Genomic DNA, 16673 nt, shown 5'->3' with positions numbered 1-16673 from the left:
TGGTTCCCAAAGGCCGCGCTCCAATCCGGATCACAGAGACACCGGGTTTAACCCAGTGACCTCTGCAGCAGCCCCTTGCTGCTGGGAGTGCTCCTCCAGTAAATTGCCCTTTCTGAGGGGGAATCCCTCCCATGTCAGAGGAAGGGGTTCCATAGCTTTAAAACGCCACTTCATCAGCTTTCCTATTCACATGTGTTGCCAATCTGTCTTTGCCTTTCAGACTCAGTGACTTCTGAGAGAAATCTTTCATCTATGCTTACTGTGATCAAGTCAGCTCCAAACTTTGATCCTTTCGTGAACTGAATCCATCAGGCTCCTTACATCTTATTCAAGGTATCTCCTGCAGACCTCACTCTCTGCAGCTCTTGCCTCCTCTTTATTTTTCGGGGAGAGGGGGGAACATGTGTGTGGTTTTTGTTTTGTTTTGTGTCTGTTTGTTACAAATGAAGCAAGATGCTCTGGGAGATCCCCAGGGCTCTTTCTGTTGGGTTTCACTCTCCCTGGGGCACTCTCTGCTTCTGCTCTTGTCAGCAGATAGAAAATTGCTGTTGAGTCTTCCATAACTGGTGATCTGTTAATAACAGGACTGCACCGTTTTGATAACAAACAGCACAGGATGACTTAGGAGAGGTTTGTCAGGCACTGGTTGGTGGGGCTGCCATTTGCTTATAGAAATAAAACCTCAAGAGCAGTCGTCTATCTCACTTGAAATGCAAATATTTTTCATGTTATTATATGATAAGTACCTGCTTAGTGGCATTCATAGGAAAAGCAGCTTAATTGCAAACAAGCTTTTGCTTTTGAAAGCTCTGAGGCAACCTCAGAGGAATATACTGCCACCAGAATACTGAAACTGGATAATGTAATGTTTTTGTCACTCTAGAGTATCTCAGAAATGATTCCTGACTTTAGCTCCCAGGATTCAGCATTCCAGATGGAAGAGATGCAGTTCCCAGCTTTGCTTCCCATCTTTGCCATCGGGAAGGTGTGCTAGGGACTGCTCTGAAAGTTAGGAAATTAAGGGAGGTGTTCGGTAACTGCAGGCGAATTTCTACACATTTATTAAGAAATGGTTGGCTGAAGGAACAGATGTGATGAGACTGCAGGAAATGTCAGTGTGGGTGAGATACTTGTTGTTAATGAGAAACATTAAAGAGAAACCTTCGAGCCTTCCTTGTTGATCAGGGATATAAACGTATAGTTTCCAGCAGGACAGAGCTGCAGGAGAAGGCAGAACAAACACACACGGGGATGGTATATGGAGGAGAGAAGGTGCCAAAGAAAACTGGATAATGGATAAGGCCTATCATGAGGGGCCTCTTGCAGATGGAGGTTAGACTGTAAGCACTTTTCAGTTGAGGCCTTTTTTTGCTGTGTCACATACTATATTACAGCATCTAATAGAGATTTTTCTCGTGGCTCCTTGTTACTATCATAAGATAAAATAATAATTATTAGCAACAAAACAACTTCCTTTTTTTCATAAAACTGAAAAAATCACCTTGAAATGTTCTTAGTAAACCTGGAGTACGTATGCTAAGGCTTCTAATCCAATATGATGTGTTACAGATCTTCACAGTAGTGGAAAATCCTTAGCAGTTATAAGTCAAGTGATCTCCATGGTCTCCAGGGAAACAAGACACATTTACATCATCTCAGAATCTGGCCTCCTTTCTTTTCCTGCTGTTTACTGTATCTGTTGACCACTGAAAAGGATGAGTTATTTCACAAATACACATTATGTTTGCCCCACTGCAGTTACCAGGAATTTACAGGTAGCGATTTTATTACATGAGTCCTTAACTAGATTTATTCACTTGCCAGAGTTCATAAATTGCACTGTGGCAGAATACTGTAAAGACCTGACCCAGATCCAGACCCACTTGCTCATCGAGGCCCTCCAGTGAAAGCAGATGAACCAGCACCACAAAGAGACTTCGTCCCCACCTCAGGGTGCAGCTGTGGCCCAGTGGGTCTTTGCACTGTGCTGTGAGGAGCAGCACCAGGCAGGCCGGGGGCAAGCTGAGGCACTAACACATTCTGCCCCACAGGTAGCTCATCTGGCCTCTGCAAGGGTTCCTGCTCCAGTGGTTGCAGGTGTCTCTGTCAGGGCTGTAATTCCCGTATTAGTGGTGAAGCTGCAACAAACCCCTTCATTAAGGAAATGTGTTTTCCACTTCATGTGCACTTTGCACTGCAGGCATCAGGCAGTTTGTTCTCTCACTGGAGAGAGTGGGTAAGAGAGCAGCAGTGAACTGGCAGTTTTAAGCTTAGCCTGTGTTGCATTGGGAATGTGGGATCATCTTTGCCCAAATGGTTGGTTTGGTTGTTGCTTTAACATAACTACATACATTGGGTTGGAAGCTCCTGCAGCCATGCAGTTGACTCTCAAATTTCTTTTCCTTTTTCTATGTAAGTAACATTGTCCCCACTCTCTAGGGTAGCTAGAGGAGGAGGTCAAAACAGATAGAACAAGTAGGAATTTCTCAGGCTGGGAATTCTCTACTGACATTCTCATTGTATGCTATGATTTGAGATCTTTCCTCGTCATGGTTTATAAAAGTCATAAATTACTTTCCATCTGAGCTTGTATATTTATAAAACTTCATCATTTGCAGGGTCTGAATCTTGAAAAGCCTGAGACTAAAGAACTAATACAATGTTAACAGCTTTGCAAAGAGGTGGATTAGTGGGTTAAACAGAGACTTTGATTCAACACTCTTAAAAGAATTCAAGTATCATAATAATTACATGTTTTATGCATATATGTGTGTGTGTATAATAGAAGCCTAAAAAAAATAATGAAGTAACTGCACAAGTAAGAGAAGGACAAGTGATTGTTCTTACTTCTTGCCTGAGAAACATGAAAAGAAATATAAATCAAAGTTCAAAGCTTACCAAACATGCAGCCTTTGGGAGCAGTGAGTGAAAGTGGCTCCTACTCAGTAGCTGTGATTCCTTATACCAGCAAAGCTAGCTGTAGTGCTTTTCACTCAGCCTAGGCTTTCCATTTAACACATGGCACATAATGAATGGCCCGAGAGGCCATTGTCAAAGCAGTCCGTACATCTGGTGTTGAGAGCAAGCCTCTAATGGCTGAACACCAGTACTGTTCAAACTCCTTACTATTTTAATGTACTTCTAATATGCTTGAGATGTTAAGAAAACAACGTGTGTCATTAATTTCTGATTTATACTACCTGTTGTTTGCAGGGACATGAGAGATACAGTTCATAGGAGAAACAGTCATGGCCACGCACACGACTTCCTGTCAGCTGGCAGCACCTGAAGGGACACATGCACCAAGCTGGTGGTGTTTATTACACAGCTGTACAGAAAGACTGAATAGGAGTAATGACTTTTCTCTGCAGAGAAATACAGAGCATACACTGTATAAGCTGGCTGACATCAAATTATGATCTCATGAGGTGAGTTTCTGCCTTCAGGGAAAGCATGTGCTTACGTAGGCATGGAGGAGCCTACTTTCCTTCTGTCAGGCTCTTGAGAGCCATAAGAGCAGACTCACAACTGGTAACCTATTACAACAGCACCAGGGCTCTTTTCTAGCACTTTCCTAGCTCAGCATGCCACGATCTCTTCTACTGCGTGGAGTTATAACTGGAATAAATAATTATGGATTCTTAAATCTATATGAGGACAGGGCACCAGCCAGGAATAGAAGTTTGGTTTTCAGCTCTTTACTGTACTGTTTATGGCCTGAAAGTGAATGGTCTGGACTATTTGGTTCTAGTTTGCTCTGGTATTCCTTCAGCAGGTCTGTTTCTCTGTGAGCCTTGGTTTATCTCATCTCTGACTGTTGGAGGTTCTGTGAGGAAGCCTCAGCATTCTCTGCCAGGATAAGACAATGACAACGTATGTTGTTTGTTGGAGCAGTCTTCACCATTTGCCCTGCACAGCACCTCTTCCCATGATAGTTTCCTGGCCTAAGGCAGAAAGGCAGAGTCAGGGGGGGGTTCTTTTGTTCTTGGAGCTGTGCTACTTCTTTGCTACCATTTCTTTGCTTTGCCTGGCCTTTCTGTGACAAACATCCCATCTGGGAGCTGATGGCTGGGGTGTATGCCCCAGCAGTCTTCTTACAGAATTTGAGGTATCGATACATACCTGTCACTCGAAAACCGGCTGGAAACAGTTACTTTTCAGTACTATCTTGCAAATAAAATGAAATATCCCCATACAAATTCTATTTTTTTTCCCTCAAGATGGAAACTTCCCAAGCCAAAACTAAAACTGAGCCACAAGAAAAGCATCTAGAGCTCTCTGCTCAAAGATATTTTACTTCTAGAGTATTAACTTAACAGTCTGGGGTGTGGTTTCTGCAACTCTGAGATCTAAAGTAAAAGTTCAGCACCCTTACAACCAAATTACAGCCAGTAAAAGGTAATGATGCTGACGTGATGCTTGTGTGAGTTTGTAGAGCTAGAAACAGATCAAAGGTGAACCAGTTTCCAGAGCAGTATGCTCATCACACTGCTTCTACTAAAGCTGTTGCTAGCTTCCTGTTAGCAGAGTCTGCCTGGAACACTGAAGAGTACCAGAGTATCTCTATACCTAAAACCTGTTCCAACAAGTAATAAAGGTGTCAGCGTGCATTTAGTTCCCTGTGCCAACAGAACAAAAATGCCCAGTTCACAAGTAATTACATTATTTATTTACAACAAGCCTAGCCACACAAGGGGTTTTAAACAACACAAATAACTGCAGTGCTTTGTTTGAAATGGAAAAATGGGTTAATCCAGAAAATATTGCCAGATACACATCTGAAGGACAAAAATGGTTGTGGCAAAGACTTTTTCTTTTAGAACAGCCAGTTCTGTGTCTGAAAAGTGCTTTCTCCAACTATGTACAACTACAGGCACTGGATTTATGAGAATAAAAATACAAAATGCCCCATCCCTGGCAGTACTGCAGGACAGGTTGGACAGGGCTTTGAGCAGCCTGGTCTAGCAGAAGGTGCCTGTGGAAGCAGGTAGGAACTGGATGAGCTTTAAGGTTTCTTCCAACTGAGACTGTCCTATGTAATACTTGGTAGAAGCAAAATATTTGAGAGAATCATCTTCTTAAAGTGCCTTTTCTTCCTTAATGAAAATCTGAGCTCTCTATGTCAGAGATGCAGCAATGGTACAGACTCCTCCTCCAGGCCCCTCAGATACCTGGGAGCTCTGTTACTTCTGACAGGGTCAGAGCCAGAGTCAAGCTAAAGGTGAGAAATAGGCAAAAGAGCTCTCCAATCTCTCATTTCCCAACAGATTTGTTGAGGAAAAATAGTGTTCTGAGGGTTTTTAATAATTACCTTTTAATGTTCTTTTTAAAGCCTTTAAGTCATTATCTTAAAGAGCAACATCCAGTTCACTTTGCTAAATAAAAGTACTGAGATCATCTGTCACGCTGCCTTCTGGCTTCATAAACACTGAATATTACAGCAGCAGTATTAAACTTGGTCCACCTTCTACTGTAAATCATCTTGCAAGCGCTCTTCTTTTGATCAGAATACACACCAGAGTATTTTGGCTGTGACAAAACTTAGTTTTCCCAAATAAAACACTGGAACACCATTTGGGCTCTGGGCTAAAAGCTCTGCAGATAAGTCTCTCGTTCTTCCAGCTTTGGCAAAGGGATGTTACCTGATAGAGAACAGAAATAAAGGTGTGAGATCAGCTGTAAGTTACCTCTGGGTAGTACAACTTAGCACAAAAGTGCATCTCCAGTTTGTTCTAAGCACTTCCTTATTACAAACTAGTGCTTCTGCAAGTGAATGCAGCTATGGTGGGTTACATTCCTCAGGTTAAGTCAAGCAAGATTAAGAGGTTTTTATATGCAAGACAATACCTGGTGGGGCTACAAAATATTCCTCTACTTTTTCTCTGGCATTTTTCAGCAGCTCTTTTGTGCAGTTGCCCTCTGTAACATCATCTTCTCTGAGATACAGACACCTGAAGAACAAAGGTTACTGTCTTTCAGCTAATCCATATGAAGTAGGAAGCATGGCTTATCTCTAAACCTGGTTTTGGTCTTAAGCAAGCAGTAAGACAAGTACTGGAACATTCTGAAGCATAAGAATGCCCCTGACAGCTATCTGGGAGCCAATCATTCATGCAGAGTAAGATGTACCAAGGAACTGGGAGTTTCTGTGCTCGCACACAAAGAGCAAGGGTGCCAATGACATCTGCCTTACCACTGGGGTAAGACTTGCGTGTAAGCAAAGGAGCCGAATGCACCACCACAGCCATTCCCAGGGGGGAAACAACAAAGGGGTTACAACAGCGGGCAGTTGGATGCAGTAACTGGTACAGGGAGGCATCACCTGTCCTCCAGCACTGAATCCATTGGTTCTACGCCATCCGTGTTCACCTCATGAAGCTGATCAGCAAACTGGATCGCCTTCTGCAGCCGCTCCACACCCTCGGAGTCACGGAAATCCACCAAGGCCAAGTGTTCCAAGTGATCCAGCACGTCCACGGTCACCTTGTGCGGCACAGACACAAAACCGACTCTGATATAGCGCTACTTCCCTTCTGTTAACGGAGCGCCGTTGCACGGCAAGCCCCGGTTACAGCCGCCGGGACACGCTGACTGCTTTCCTATAACATCAATCGAGCTCGTGGTGTTCTCTCTGCCGAGCGAAGGGCAAACCTCAGCGCGGGCCGCAGGCACCGCCCGGGGCCGCCTCTCTCGTCCCTCCGTCCCTCCCCTCCCGCTCCCCCGGCCGAGCTGCCGTACCTGCGGGGAGCCCGAAGCGGGGCGGGCCCTCCCCGGTCCGCCCGATCGGGCCCGGACAGCACCGCGGAGCCACCGGCTGAGCGACAGCACCCGCATAACGCTCTCCCGACGGCGCCCCGGTAACGTCACCGCGCCGCGCCGGAAGCGTGTCAGAGCGGCAGCGCGGCGGGCCCGGTGCGGTGCCGGGGCTCGCTGCCGCGATGAACAGCGTCGGGGAGGCGTGCACCGAGCTGAAGCGCGAGTACGACCAGTGCTTCAACCGCTGGTTCGCCGACAAGTTCCTCAAGGGCGACAGCGCCGGCGACCCCTGCGGCCAGCTCTTCAAGCGCTACCAGCTCTGCGTGCAGGTGATGCCCGCCGCGCTCGGGATCTGCCCTTGTCTTCCGGTTCTGTGGGTCGTGACCCGCAGTGGTTCATGGGTGTCTGTTACTGGGGTTTTCTCGTTCATGATACTTCCGGAGCCCGCCGTTGCCGAGGCTGTTTGGGTGACGGTATTTGGTTCTACAGCAGCGTAAGGAGGATGCCGGAGACTCTTCATTAGGGACTGTAGCGATAGAACAAGGCGTGATGGGTTCAAACTGAAACAAGGGAAGTTCAGGTTAGATGTAAAGTTGTTCCCTGTGAGGGTGCTGAGGCGCTGGCACAGGGTGCCCAGAGAAGCTGTGGCTGCCCCATCCCTGGCAGTGTTCAAGGCCAGGTTGGACACAGGGGCTTGGAGCAACCTGCTCCAGTGGAAGGGGTCCCTGCCCGTGGCAGGGGTTGGAGCTGGATGAACTTTAAGGTCCCTTCCAACCCAAACCAGCCTGTGACTCTGAGTTCTCAATACCTACTTGAACATCTCCACTATTGAAGCTTTATTCAAACCAAGCTTAAGACTACTTTCTATAGTATCTTTTTTTTCCACCAGAGATTATATTAGCACTATCAAGGTGTGTCAAGTTTAATTTTTGGGTTTTATTCTAATTTCAGAAAGCTATCAAGGAAAAGGACATACCTATCGAAGGCCTGGAGTTCATGGGCGCAAGCAAAGGAAAAACTGAAAACTCCTCTTGACCTCAGCTGCATGGATGGAGTCACCAACAGGAACCTTTGCCCTAAGGAACATCACCAGGCAGCCGGCTCTATGCCACCTGGATATGACCTTTGTTAAAGCTGCTTTCTAGAAGCCAAGCACCTTCTCTGCTTGTTAAAAAACCAAACTGAAACAAGACTGAATGATGTGGTAACTGCCTCCTTTTCGGTGACTTTTGGTGGTGGTTCAGCATCTAACAGTGTGCAAAACCCTTTGAACTAACTTCCCAGTGAATGTACTCTCTAGTGAGAGAATGCTTCTTAGAGTGGGCTGAGGTAGTAGTTGCTTTGTGACTGATTTCTCTTGCTTATTTATATAACACTTGAAAGTGTTGAAAAAGTAATATGAAACAGGTGGATTTCCTTTGTGTCCTCCCTGTGCTGCTGAATTTTGGTGGAAGAAGTTTGGTTTATATGATCCTAAATGCTGAGGAGCTAAACCATGGTTTTGTATCAGCAACAGAGGTGGTATGAAAGCACTCTGTTGGACCTGCAGTAACATAGCTCCAATAAATATAACCAGGTTGTGTTTCATTCTGATTGTGACCTCTAGGAAGGCCGGAACGTGAACAGGACACTTTAATACTTCTCGAGACTTTTCCAAGGTATTGAAACAATCCTAAACTGGAACTCTTTCTCCTTTAGCATTCATGTTCCAGCAGTAAAACTGCAGCACAGCCCTGGCCATCCTTTTCCACACTACCACAAAGCACTGGGGTGGCCACCGTCACCGTTAGGCTTTTGCTTGTGGTGGGTAAAGTGCATGTGGAACAAGGGAAACAATGGGTTGAAGCTTGACAGGTGGTGATGTTAAGATCCCCAACTGCTGCTGAAGGATTTCTCCTGCTCATGAAGCTGCTCTTGAGCTGTGTGTACTTTGTGCCTGGGAAGGCAAACAAAAGCTTCTTGTGCTGGTTTGTGAACTGCAGAAACGCAGCAACTAAAGGGTTTGTCTTAGCCCCCCAGAGTGGGCTAAGAGAAAATGCCTTTATGATGTTAATAAATACTGCAATAGCTGATTACGGAGAATATGCTTTAGTATGTGCTGAATTTGAGTCTACATTATTAGCATGATAGCTGTTCATCTGGCTCTTGAGTTTACAGTGACCAGTTAAACTAGACATGAGGAAGTAATGTCTTGGGCCGAGTGCGTTCCTGTTGTCAGTGTACCAGATACAGGAGCAGTTATGAACATTTATGCAACTTTGCTCCTGCACTGTATCCTCAATGTTTTAAGCAAACACTGAACTAAAGAATGTCTAAGGATTCAGATTAACAAAAAGGTCAGGTGCTAAATTCAAGTTCAGACTTGTTTATTTGAAGGACCTCTTCACAAGCACAGACAGAGGCTACCACGCCATTCAACTTCATCACAGAAGGAATACAGAGTTTCTTAAACGATGGTTCCCACACAACATTCTGTTCCAAGATGGGAACAGCCAAGGTTCTGGCTGTGGTCAGGGTCTTAGTTTTAATCTTCATAACCGGTTGGGAGAGGATTAACATGGGGGTTGTGGAACAGAGTTCTCTTCCCATCACCCCAGGGGAAAGGCTGTAGAATGAAGAAGGAAAACAAGGCAGTGTCAGCTGAGTGATCTGTAAAGCACAGGAAACCAACAGCAACACAGACTCAGATGTCACACAACTCCACAGACTGATGAATTGTTCAAGTTGGCATCTGTTCTTGGGCTGCAGGAGCAAGAGCTGGAGAACATCTCTAAACAAGATCCCAGACTGGTTTGGGTTGGAAGGGACCTTAAAGCTCACCCAGTTCCAACCCCTGCCACAGGCAGGGACCCCTTCCACTAGAGCAGGTTGCTCCAATCCCCTGTGTCCAACCTGGCCTTGAACACTGGCAGGGATGGGGCAGCCACAGCTTCTCTGGGCACCCTGTGCCAGCGCCTCAGCACCCTCACAGGGAACAGCTTCTGCCTAAGAGCTCATCTCAGTCTCCCCTCTGGCAGCTTAAAGCCATTACACCTTGTTTCACACCTGCATGCCCTTGTAAAAAGCCCCTCTCCAGATTTCCTGTCACCCCATTAGATGCTGGAAGGATCTTTGCTATCAGCTATGCTATAGCAGGAGGGCCCCAGTTTTGAGAATTTGGGATCTTCTGTTACCTTTCAGATCCATATTAGTTTAGGGTAAGCACAGCAGCTCCAAGACTGTAATGTTTTCCAGCAAGCCATTAGCAGGATTACTTGGGCTGGGAAGGCTTGTGAATACCACAGGTGCTTCACCTGAGCTGTAAGGAACTGGCTGCCTCAGAAACAAAGCCCCCAGTCAAGATCGTGGCTAAGAGCACAGCACGTCATGTAGCGAACAAGAAAGCTGCAGGTACTACAGTAGCTCTACAATCACAGGACAAAAGGAGGGCCTTTAAACAGAGCAGGGGAACGTACCTTGGTCCGGATCCGGAGGTGAGTGTAGGGAATAAACTCGGGTCTCTCGGGCTTGTGCTGCGCTTTCAGGTAGCAGTTCAGCATGCAAACACCCACACCGGGCAGGGCCACCACGAAGGTCAGCATCTTCCACAGGCGGGCTGGTGGGGAGCACAACAGGAATCAGAAGGACAAGCTAACCGTTTCCGTTAGTGTCAGTGACCCGGCGCACGTTAAACGCAGCTAAGGGGACTAAGAAGACACCGAATGCTCTCATCCCTCACTCGAGCGTGGGGCTCCCTCCCGTTCTGCACAGGGACCCCGCGCTTACGGCTCACGCCACAGCTCCCCCGGGGCACAGCCGCGGCTCGCACCGCCCGCGCCCGCCGAGCGCCTACCGCAAAGGACAGCGCCGTCAAGGGCTGTCAAGGACAAAGGCCCGTGGGCCCGACACCGCCCTCCCCCCGAAGAGCCCCGTTACCTCCGCCGCCCTCATGGGCCGCAGCCGACATGCTCCGCCCCGGCAGGGAGCGCGGGGCGGCGGCACCGAGCAGCGCCCGGGACACCCTTCCGAGCGCCGCCATGTCCGAACTGCGACCGGAACTGGGGCCGACGGCGGCCGGCAGGGGACACAGCGGCTGCGCGCATGCGCCAGCCTGACCTTGAGCTGCCGCGGGCTGAGGGTGCCATGTTGCGCATGCGTGGAGGGGGTTGGCGCCATTTTGGTGCTGAGGGGAAGGAACAGTGGGGAGATGGTTCAGGTATGAGGGGCTGAAGGGTCCCTCGAGTGGGGCAGCCATGAGGGGAGGAAGAAGCTCTCCCCTGTGAGGGTGCTGAGGCGCTGGCACAGGGTGCCCAGAGAAGCTGTGGCTGTCCCATCCCTGGCAGTGTTCAAGGCCAGGTTGGACACGGGATTGGAGCAAGCTGTTATCATTAAAAGAAGTTTCTTGTGAGCACTTCTTCCACCCGTGGAGCAACAAGGGGTTGTGGAGAGTAACTGGATGTGTGGTTGAGGTCTGTCATGAACCTGAGCATGGTGGCACTTTCATTGCAATCTGGGCTACACTGATGTAAAATGTGGCTTTCTTAGGCTTTGTCATCCTGACAGCTGTCATTAATCTACCTATTAGGTGCCTCAGGAGTGTAATGGGTCTGGTTCATGTAGTCTGAAATGTACCATTAATCAGGAGTGGCTGCTGGAAGACACAAAAGATTCCATGTGAAAAAATACCTTCTAGCTGAGGGAGGACAGGCAGCTAATGAAGAAACCTGGGTATTTTCCTATTGTGAGGAATGTTTTGGTATAGTTGTATGAAATACGTTGAACTGTGCAATACGTCATGGTTATTGTCACTGTGATGATCGCAGTCATCCCGACAGCATTTGTTTTTACAGAGGGGTAGGGAAAATGGCAGTGAATGAGCAGTCAGCTCTGCACTGGCTCAGTGGCTCTGTGGCCCTGTGGCATGGAACCTATATTGACCCCAGCAGTGTGCACTGCTGTCTTGCAGAGAGGACTTCCTCCATGGGAGTTTTTCCAGAGCTGACCTATCCGAGGGCCTGTGGCTTGCTTTAGGAACTAGAGTAACATTAAAAATACCTTTCTAAATCTTGATTTTGAGGAGGTTTCGACGTGTACGTTTTTCTAAAAGACACTGCATCCTGGGAGACTTCTGGGTGCAGAAATGCTACAAAGCTAGCTCTGAAAAAGGTAAAAAAAATAGCATATATATATAATGTATACTATATACTATATTAATACATATTATATGCATAATATTATATATATAAATATATATATATACAGTGCTGGTAGCCAACAGAGACAGCTGTTTCCATGGTAGTGGTACAGTCCAGAACTGTTGTCTGACTTGGCTACCCAGTAAACATCTCCCATTGGGGGTATGCAGCGTGTTGGATTGTCTTGCTGTTCAGTTTAGCAGAACCTGAACGATTGCAGCGAGCTGGTGTTCAGTGCAGGTGGAGCTGACTCATTACACTGACAGAAAAAAATGTTTCTAGCACAAAAGCAAGCTTGGTTTCATCCGTGCTAAGCACAGAAGCGCACACTGAGGCAGGAAACATCAGCTTTCAGATTAACGGCCCTAAATTTAGTGAGTTTTGAGATAGGGAAGTTCCGCTGTAATTCAAAGTATCTTTCCAGAGATTCATCTTTAACCTTTCTTTTTCCTTCCTTTTCCTCGCTGCAGTGGTGGGCAGCAGAGAGGACCCGGGTAACAGCGTGAGTCTCTGATGAGAGGTGACACGGTCAGCTGGGGCCGCAGGGGCTCAGAGCAATGCCGCGCTGGCCCGCCGGGTGGCAAACTGCTGTCATGGTAAGCGCCTCTCCGTTTCGGAGGTTTGGGAACAACAAACGCGCTCTGTGCTTTCACGCCGTAATCTCATCTCCGTTCAAGTTTTCAGCGATCGGCTCATCCCTCTCGAATAGCAATGTTCCCTCCATCAGATACCGCCTTCAAAAGGCGAAGTTCGTGCTGCAGAGATAACGTCTGTGTCTCAGACTTCACAGAGTTTCTGGGGGGTTCTTCATCTTCTCCCTGTAGTCCCGGAACTGCGGAAATCAATATTCTGACATCTGTAAATCCTTTGTTCCCCTTTTCACCAGGGCTTTATCAGCTTTGGGAGGGAGAGAAGGAGGGGGGAAGAGGGCGTTGAGAGAGCCATTGTCCCTTCTCTCGGGAATGATCTGGAAGTACTATGCAAATCTTCATTTGAAGACCCTGGGAACTGGGGGAGGGCTTTAGCTGCGAGATCAGTAGGAGGGGAGCTCTGCATCCCTGCTCACGCACACTCCTGCCTGGTGCAGGGAGCTGGGGAGAGTGTTTTGAATTAGCAGAAGAGACATTTTCTGCTTTGTGCACTTCTGTGAGGCTTTGCGCTCCTTATGTCTCCTTCTTTGTGCTTTTTACTGCCTGCTTCTAAATGTTTGCATAAGAATTGAATGAGGGAGAGATCTAGAAGCTGTGACTAGCAGTGATGGAGTCAGGAGGGCACAGGGTGCAGCCTCCCCACCTCACACCCTGGAGTCTCCAGCCAGACAGCAGTGCAGCTCCAGTGGTGCCAGCACACGTATCACCCCACTGTTGGCAGTAGCATGGGCACAGTTCAGTAAGCAAGTGACTCAGCTGGTCAGGAGCAGTGGAGTAAAACAGTTTGCACTTCTCAAATTGTTATGATGTAGCCAGGTCTTAAAAGGCCTCCTCTTACAGGGGCAAATGATGGCAGAGTGGTACCTGCTTTATGAAACCGTGCAGTCTGCCCTGGCTTGGCTCAGAGCTCTCTGTCACATGTTTTGTATTAGCACAGGGTCACACTAACTGCCAGTTTCCTGGAAGCTGTGCAGGGTCCTTCTTAGGCCTTGTGGAAAGGGAAATATCCCGATTGCATAGACACGGGGGTGAACAGGGCAGGGTGGGGAGGAGAACTGATTCACATTGAGGCATTTTTGTGTTTATAAGCTGCTGTGAAGGCAGTCATTGTCTTTCTGATTTTTTGACATCATTTTCATGGCATCAGCCATGTTTTATTTTTCAAACTTTGGGGGGGTTTTGTTCCAGCAAGCTCAAAACTGCTGTTGACCAATGCCAGGCCTGGGAAATGCAACATTCTGCTCCCCTGGGCAGCTGAGAAGATGCTGCTTTTAAAAAATCTCACCTTCTGCCTAAGCCTTAGGAACACATGCCCTGAGACGTGATTCTGTTACCTCCAACGCAATGGAAAACACTAGTGGCTTTGTTCTGCAAATACTTTACTGCTTTAGAGAGGAAAAGTGTATCACAAACATACTCTCACGTGCACAATTGGGTCCAAATCTGCTCTCTGTCTTTTTATGTGTAACTCCAGAGTGACTCAGCAGAGTTGGACGAGTGTCCCCTGGAACCCTGTGAGCTGGGAACCTGCCTGGACGTGCCTTCCTGCTCCTGTAAGTGCTCCCACTACCTGTGCACACTCACACATCCATGTAGATGCTTCTCTGAGTACACTTGTTTGCATGCAGGCTGGTGTCTGAATGCACATTCTTCTCAGCCACTCTTCACATATGCATGCAAACACACACACATTCTCAAGTGCACACATCCATTCCCTTTCTCTCATACACATTTGTGCACATACACAGACCTTTTTGAAAGCTCCTGTTTTCAGAACGGTTTTATTTATAGGTCCTGCCTGGTTGTGAATGTGAAAGGGAGAAAGCCCCTCAGAGGGTTCCTTTCATGTGTAAATCAGCCTAGGCTGAGAGCATTGGGGTCACTGAGAGGAGGATTTCACTCTTAATTACTCAGAGAGAAAGCAGGCAGGGGACTTTCTCAAACTAATAGGGTTGTTCTCTGCTGGGGAAAGCAGCTTGAGACGCCCAAGTTTCTCTTGCATCAGACTTTGGGCTCTGATTCACAGGCCTCTTCTGCCAGTAGCAAGAGCTGGTGTCTGTGTGGCACTCAGAACAAACAGTTCAGCTTCCAAGCAGGCTTACATATTAGACATCATTATGTTCATTCTGGTAATTGGGTCCTCTTTGGAGACCGGTGGAAAAAACTGACCTAGTTTGCTTAGTTTTTCAATAAAACTGACATAAAAGTAATGTTAGTTTGTGCTGTATCTGTGGTTCCATCTGATGACCTCAGCATTCTTGCAGACCTGGAAGCTCCCACCTCTTTGCCAAGCAGAAAAATGTTATTGTCTAGAGATTAGTCCAGTGTGCAGGGCTCTCAACTTGGACTTAAAACCAGCACTGAATTCCCAGTCCAGCCACTGAAGGCCTGTGTGACTTCAGCAGTGAAATGGGGTAATCTCTCAAGAATGGGGCTGTTAAGAACAAAAGTCAATATGATTGTGGTACTCTTAGTAATAAGTCTGAGAATGCCAAGGTAAATGGGTGATGAGCATGTCTTTTTTCCTGGAATGTAGTGCAAGCACACAGATTCCCCTGCTGAAGTTCCATTGTCACCTTTCATGTGGACACAAAACTGAGTCTGGAGGCACGGGAACATCCCAGTCACATGCCACTCTGTCCTCTGCAGGAACCAGAGGACCTGTTTGTGGAGAGTTGCAGTAGTTGCAGGGAAGAGATCTGTGTTGCCAAGTACACGTACACACAAGCGAGTCTATTTGTTAACTTTAGTTGACTCGGTTACATTTACATCCTTTCATCTGTACCTCCTTTTCCTATGGCCTCTGCTTTTCTGCATAGGAAATAAGGCCTTTGAGGTCTGAACATTCCCAACGTGTGCACAGACAGTCCCCTGGGAACAGGATTCTTGAGGGTTCGTTAGCTGCTTGCCTAGGAAGGCAGAGGTTTCAATCCAGGAGCACCTGTTTGAGGAAGCTTGGGGCAGTGGTGGGGGCTGTTGGCAGATGAGGTCAGCAGTCTGAAGTGTCTGCAGAGGTCAGAGAAATGAATGGGTCATTTCTTTTGCAAATGAAGAGCTGCAGCCTGGAGCAGCCTTAGCAGAGCCCAGCATGTGGGTCCAGGCTGTTCCTTTTATGAGCTGATGGAAATGGGGCCCAAAAGGACTTCCCTGATGGAGTTTTGTCGCAGCCTTTGTTATCTTTTGCCTCCTGCAGCATGCACTGGGCGTAGAATATGGATTGGGGGTTATCCTGACTACCAACACAGTCAAGAGGATGAAGGCTTTATGGCTGCATAGAAAAACCTAAAGCTGCAGGGCATCCTTATTGCTGTTCCACAAGGAAAATCTTGGTTTAAGATGTAGAACACGTTTCTTTTGCTTTAGTGCTTCCTTTTACCCAACCTGTACTAAAATGAGTAAATCCAAGGGCTGCTTTAAAATCATGCATGTAACTGAGTAACAGTGATAAAAAAGCCTGGATTCTATTCCTCCTCCTCGTAGTAAATTGTTGGTTACTTCAACAAAGCCCTATGAATGCTTTAGTAGTGTGTTCCTCCTTCTAAACTATTTTGAGGATTTGGGGTGCTGAGTGCTTTATGCATGCAAGCCGTTGATGTTAGTAGCACCATCTGTCCATGAGATCCCTTTTTGTCTACTTTTTAGGAAACTGTTACTTTCTCTGAATTGCTGATTCAGAATTTTGTTACATAAACACTGTCAGTTCTGTTTTGCCATTTGCTCTTTTACATCTTTGCAGACCACCAGGGTCTTCTTTTGCTGTGACATTGTAATGGGAGGTGGAGACACCTCGAGGAGGAGGTTGAAACACACAACAGCAATCACAGTCAATAGCGTCTATGAATAGGGAAAATCCTGCCTATTTTTCGTATGTACAGGTGTTTAAAATAAGGCAGGACATGGAAATAACTGCTTCCCTTGTAGGAGCTCTAAGAACAGCTTCCTATTGTTATTTCAAAGCCTCATCTGGAGTAGGGCAGGGTGAGGGTTTTAAGTGGAAGGCAGCTAAGGTTGTAGTAACTCTGCTCAGAGTTTAGTGCTTGCTGCTGTTATGTTATAGTCCCGACATGTATCTAGAAGTTAGAAGAGCCCTGGG

The 16673-nt window shown here is 47.1% G+C and overlaps 3 protein-coding genes and 1 long non-coding RNA gene across 4 annotated transcripts; 2 read left to right on the top strand and 2 right to left on the bottom strand.

Annotated features, from left to right (window-relative positions):
* Positions 1-4646: 4646 nt before the first annotated feature.
* Positions 4647-6863, bottom strand: GATC (glutamyl-tRNA amidotransferase subunit C). The gene is made up of 4 exons (XM_061370595.1): positions 6739-6863; positions 6323-6483; positions 5848-5951; positions 4647-5642 (listed from the first exon to the last, which is right to left on the bottom strand). Exons 1-4 carry the CDS (start codon positions 6832-6834, stop codon positions 5587-5589), a joined length of 417 nt encoding a protein of 138 aa, XP_061226579.1. The 5' UTR covers positions 6835-6863; the 3' UTR covers positions 4647-5586.
* Positions 6864-6871: 8 nt separating this feature from the next.
* TRIAP1 (TP53 regulated inhibitor of apoptosis 1) lies at positions 6872-8346 on the top strand. Its single transcript, XM_061370597.1, has 2 exons — positions 6872-7085; positions 7708-8346. The coding sequence occupies exons 1-2, from the start codon at positions 6939-6941 to the stop codon at positions 7789-7791; spliced, it is 231 nt and encodes a 76-aa protein (XP_061226581.1). The 5' UTR covers positions 6872-6938; the 3' UTR covers positions 7792-8346.
* Positions 8347-9105: 759 nt separating this feature from the next.
* LOC133221603 (cytochrome c oxidase subunit 6A1, mitochondrial) lies at positions 9106-10811 on the bottom strand. Its single transcript, XM_061370594.1, has 3 exons — positions 10672-10811; positions 10212-10351; positions 9106-9361 (listed from the first exon to the last, which is right to left on the bottom strand). The coding sequence occupies exons 1-3, from the start codon at positions 10772-10774 to the stop codon at positions 9281-9283; spliced, it is 324 nt and encodes a 107-aa protein (XP_061226578.1). The 5' UTR covers positions 10775-10811; the 3' UTR covers positions 9106-9280.
* A 1425-nt stretch (positions 10812-12236) lies between these two features.
* LOC133221520 (uncharacterized) lies at positions 12237-15249 on the top strand. The gene is made up of 3 exons (XR_009728019.1): positions 12237-12526; positions 14055-14133; positions 15230-15249. It is a non-coding gene; the product is annotated as an uncharacterized LOC133221520 (long non-coding RNA).
* Positions 15250-16673: the final 1424 nt, after the last annotated feature.

The sequence above is a fragment of the Neopsephotus bourkii genome, unplaced genomic scaffold (assembly GCF_033783945.1).
Source record: "Neopsephotus bourkii isolate Nb327-2 ecotype Australia unplaced genomic scaffold, CSIRO-AGI_Nbou_v1 NB_1542, whole genome shotgun sequence".
Lineage (NCBI taxonomy): Eukaryota > Metazoa > Chordata > Aves > Psittaciformes > Psittacidae > Neopsephotus > Neopsephotus bourkii.
The sequence above is the reverse complement of the archived record's forward strand: the minus strand, read 5'-3'. Positions and strand labels throughout refer to the sequence as shown.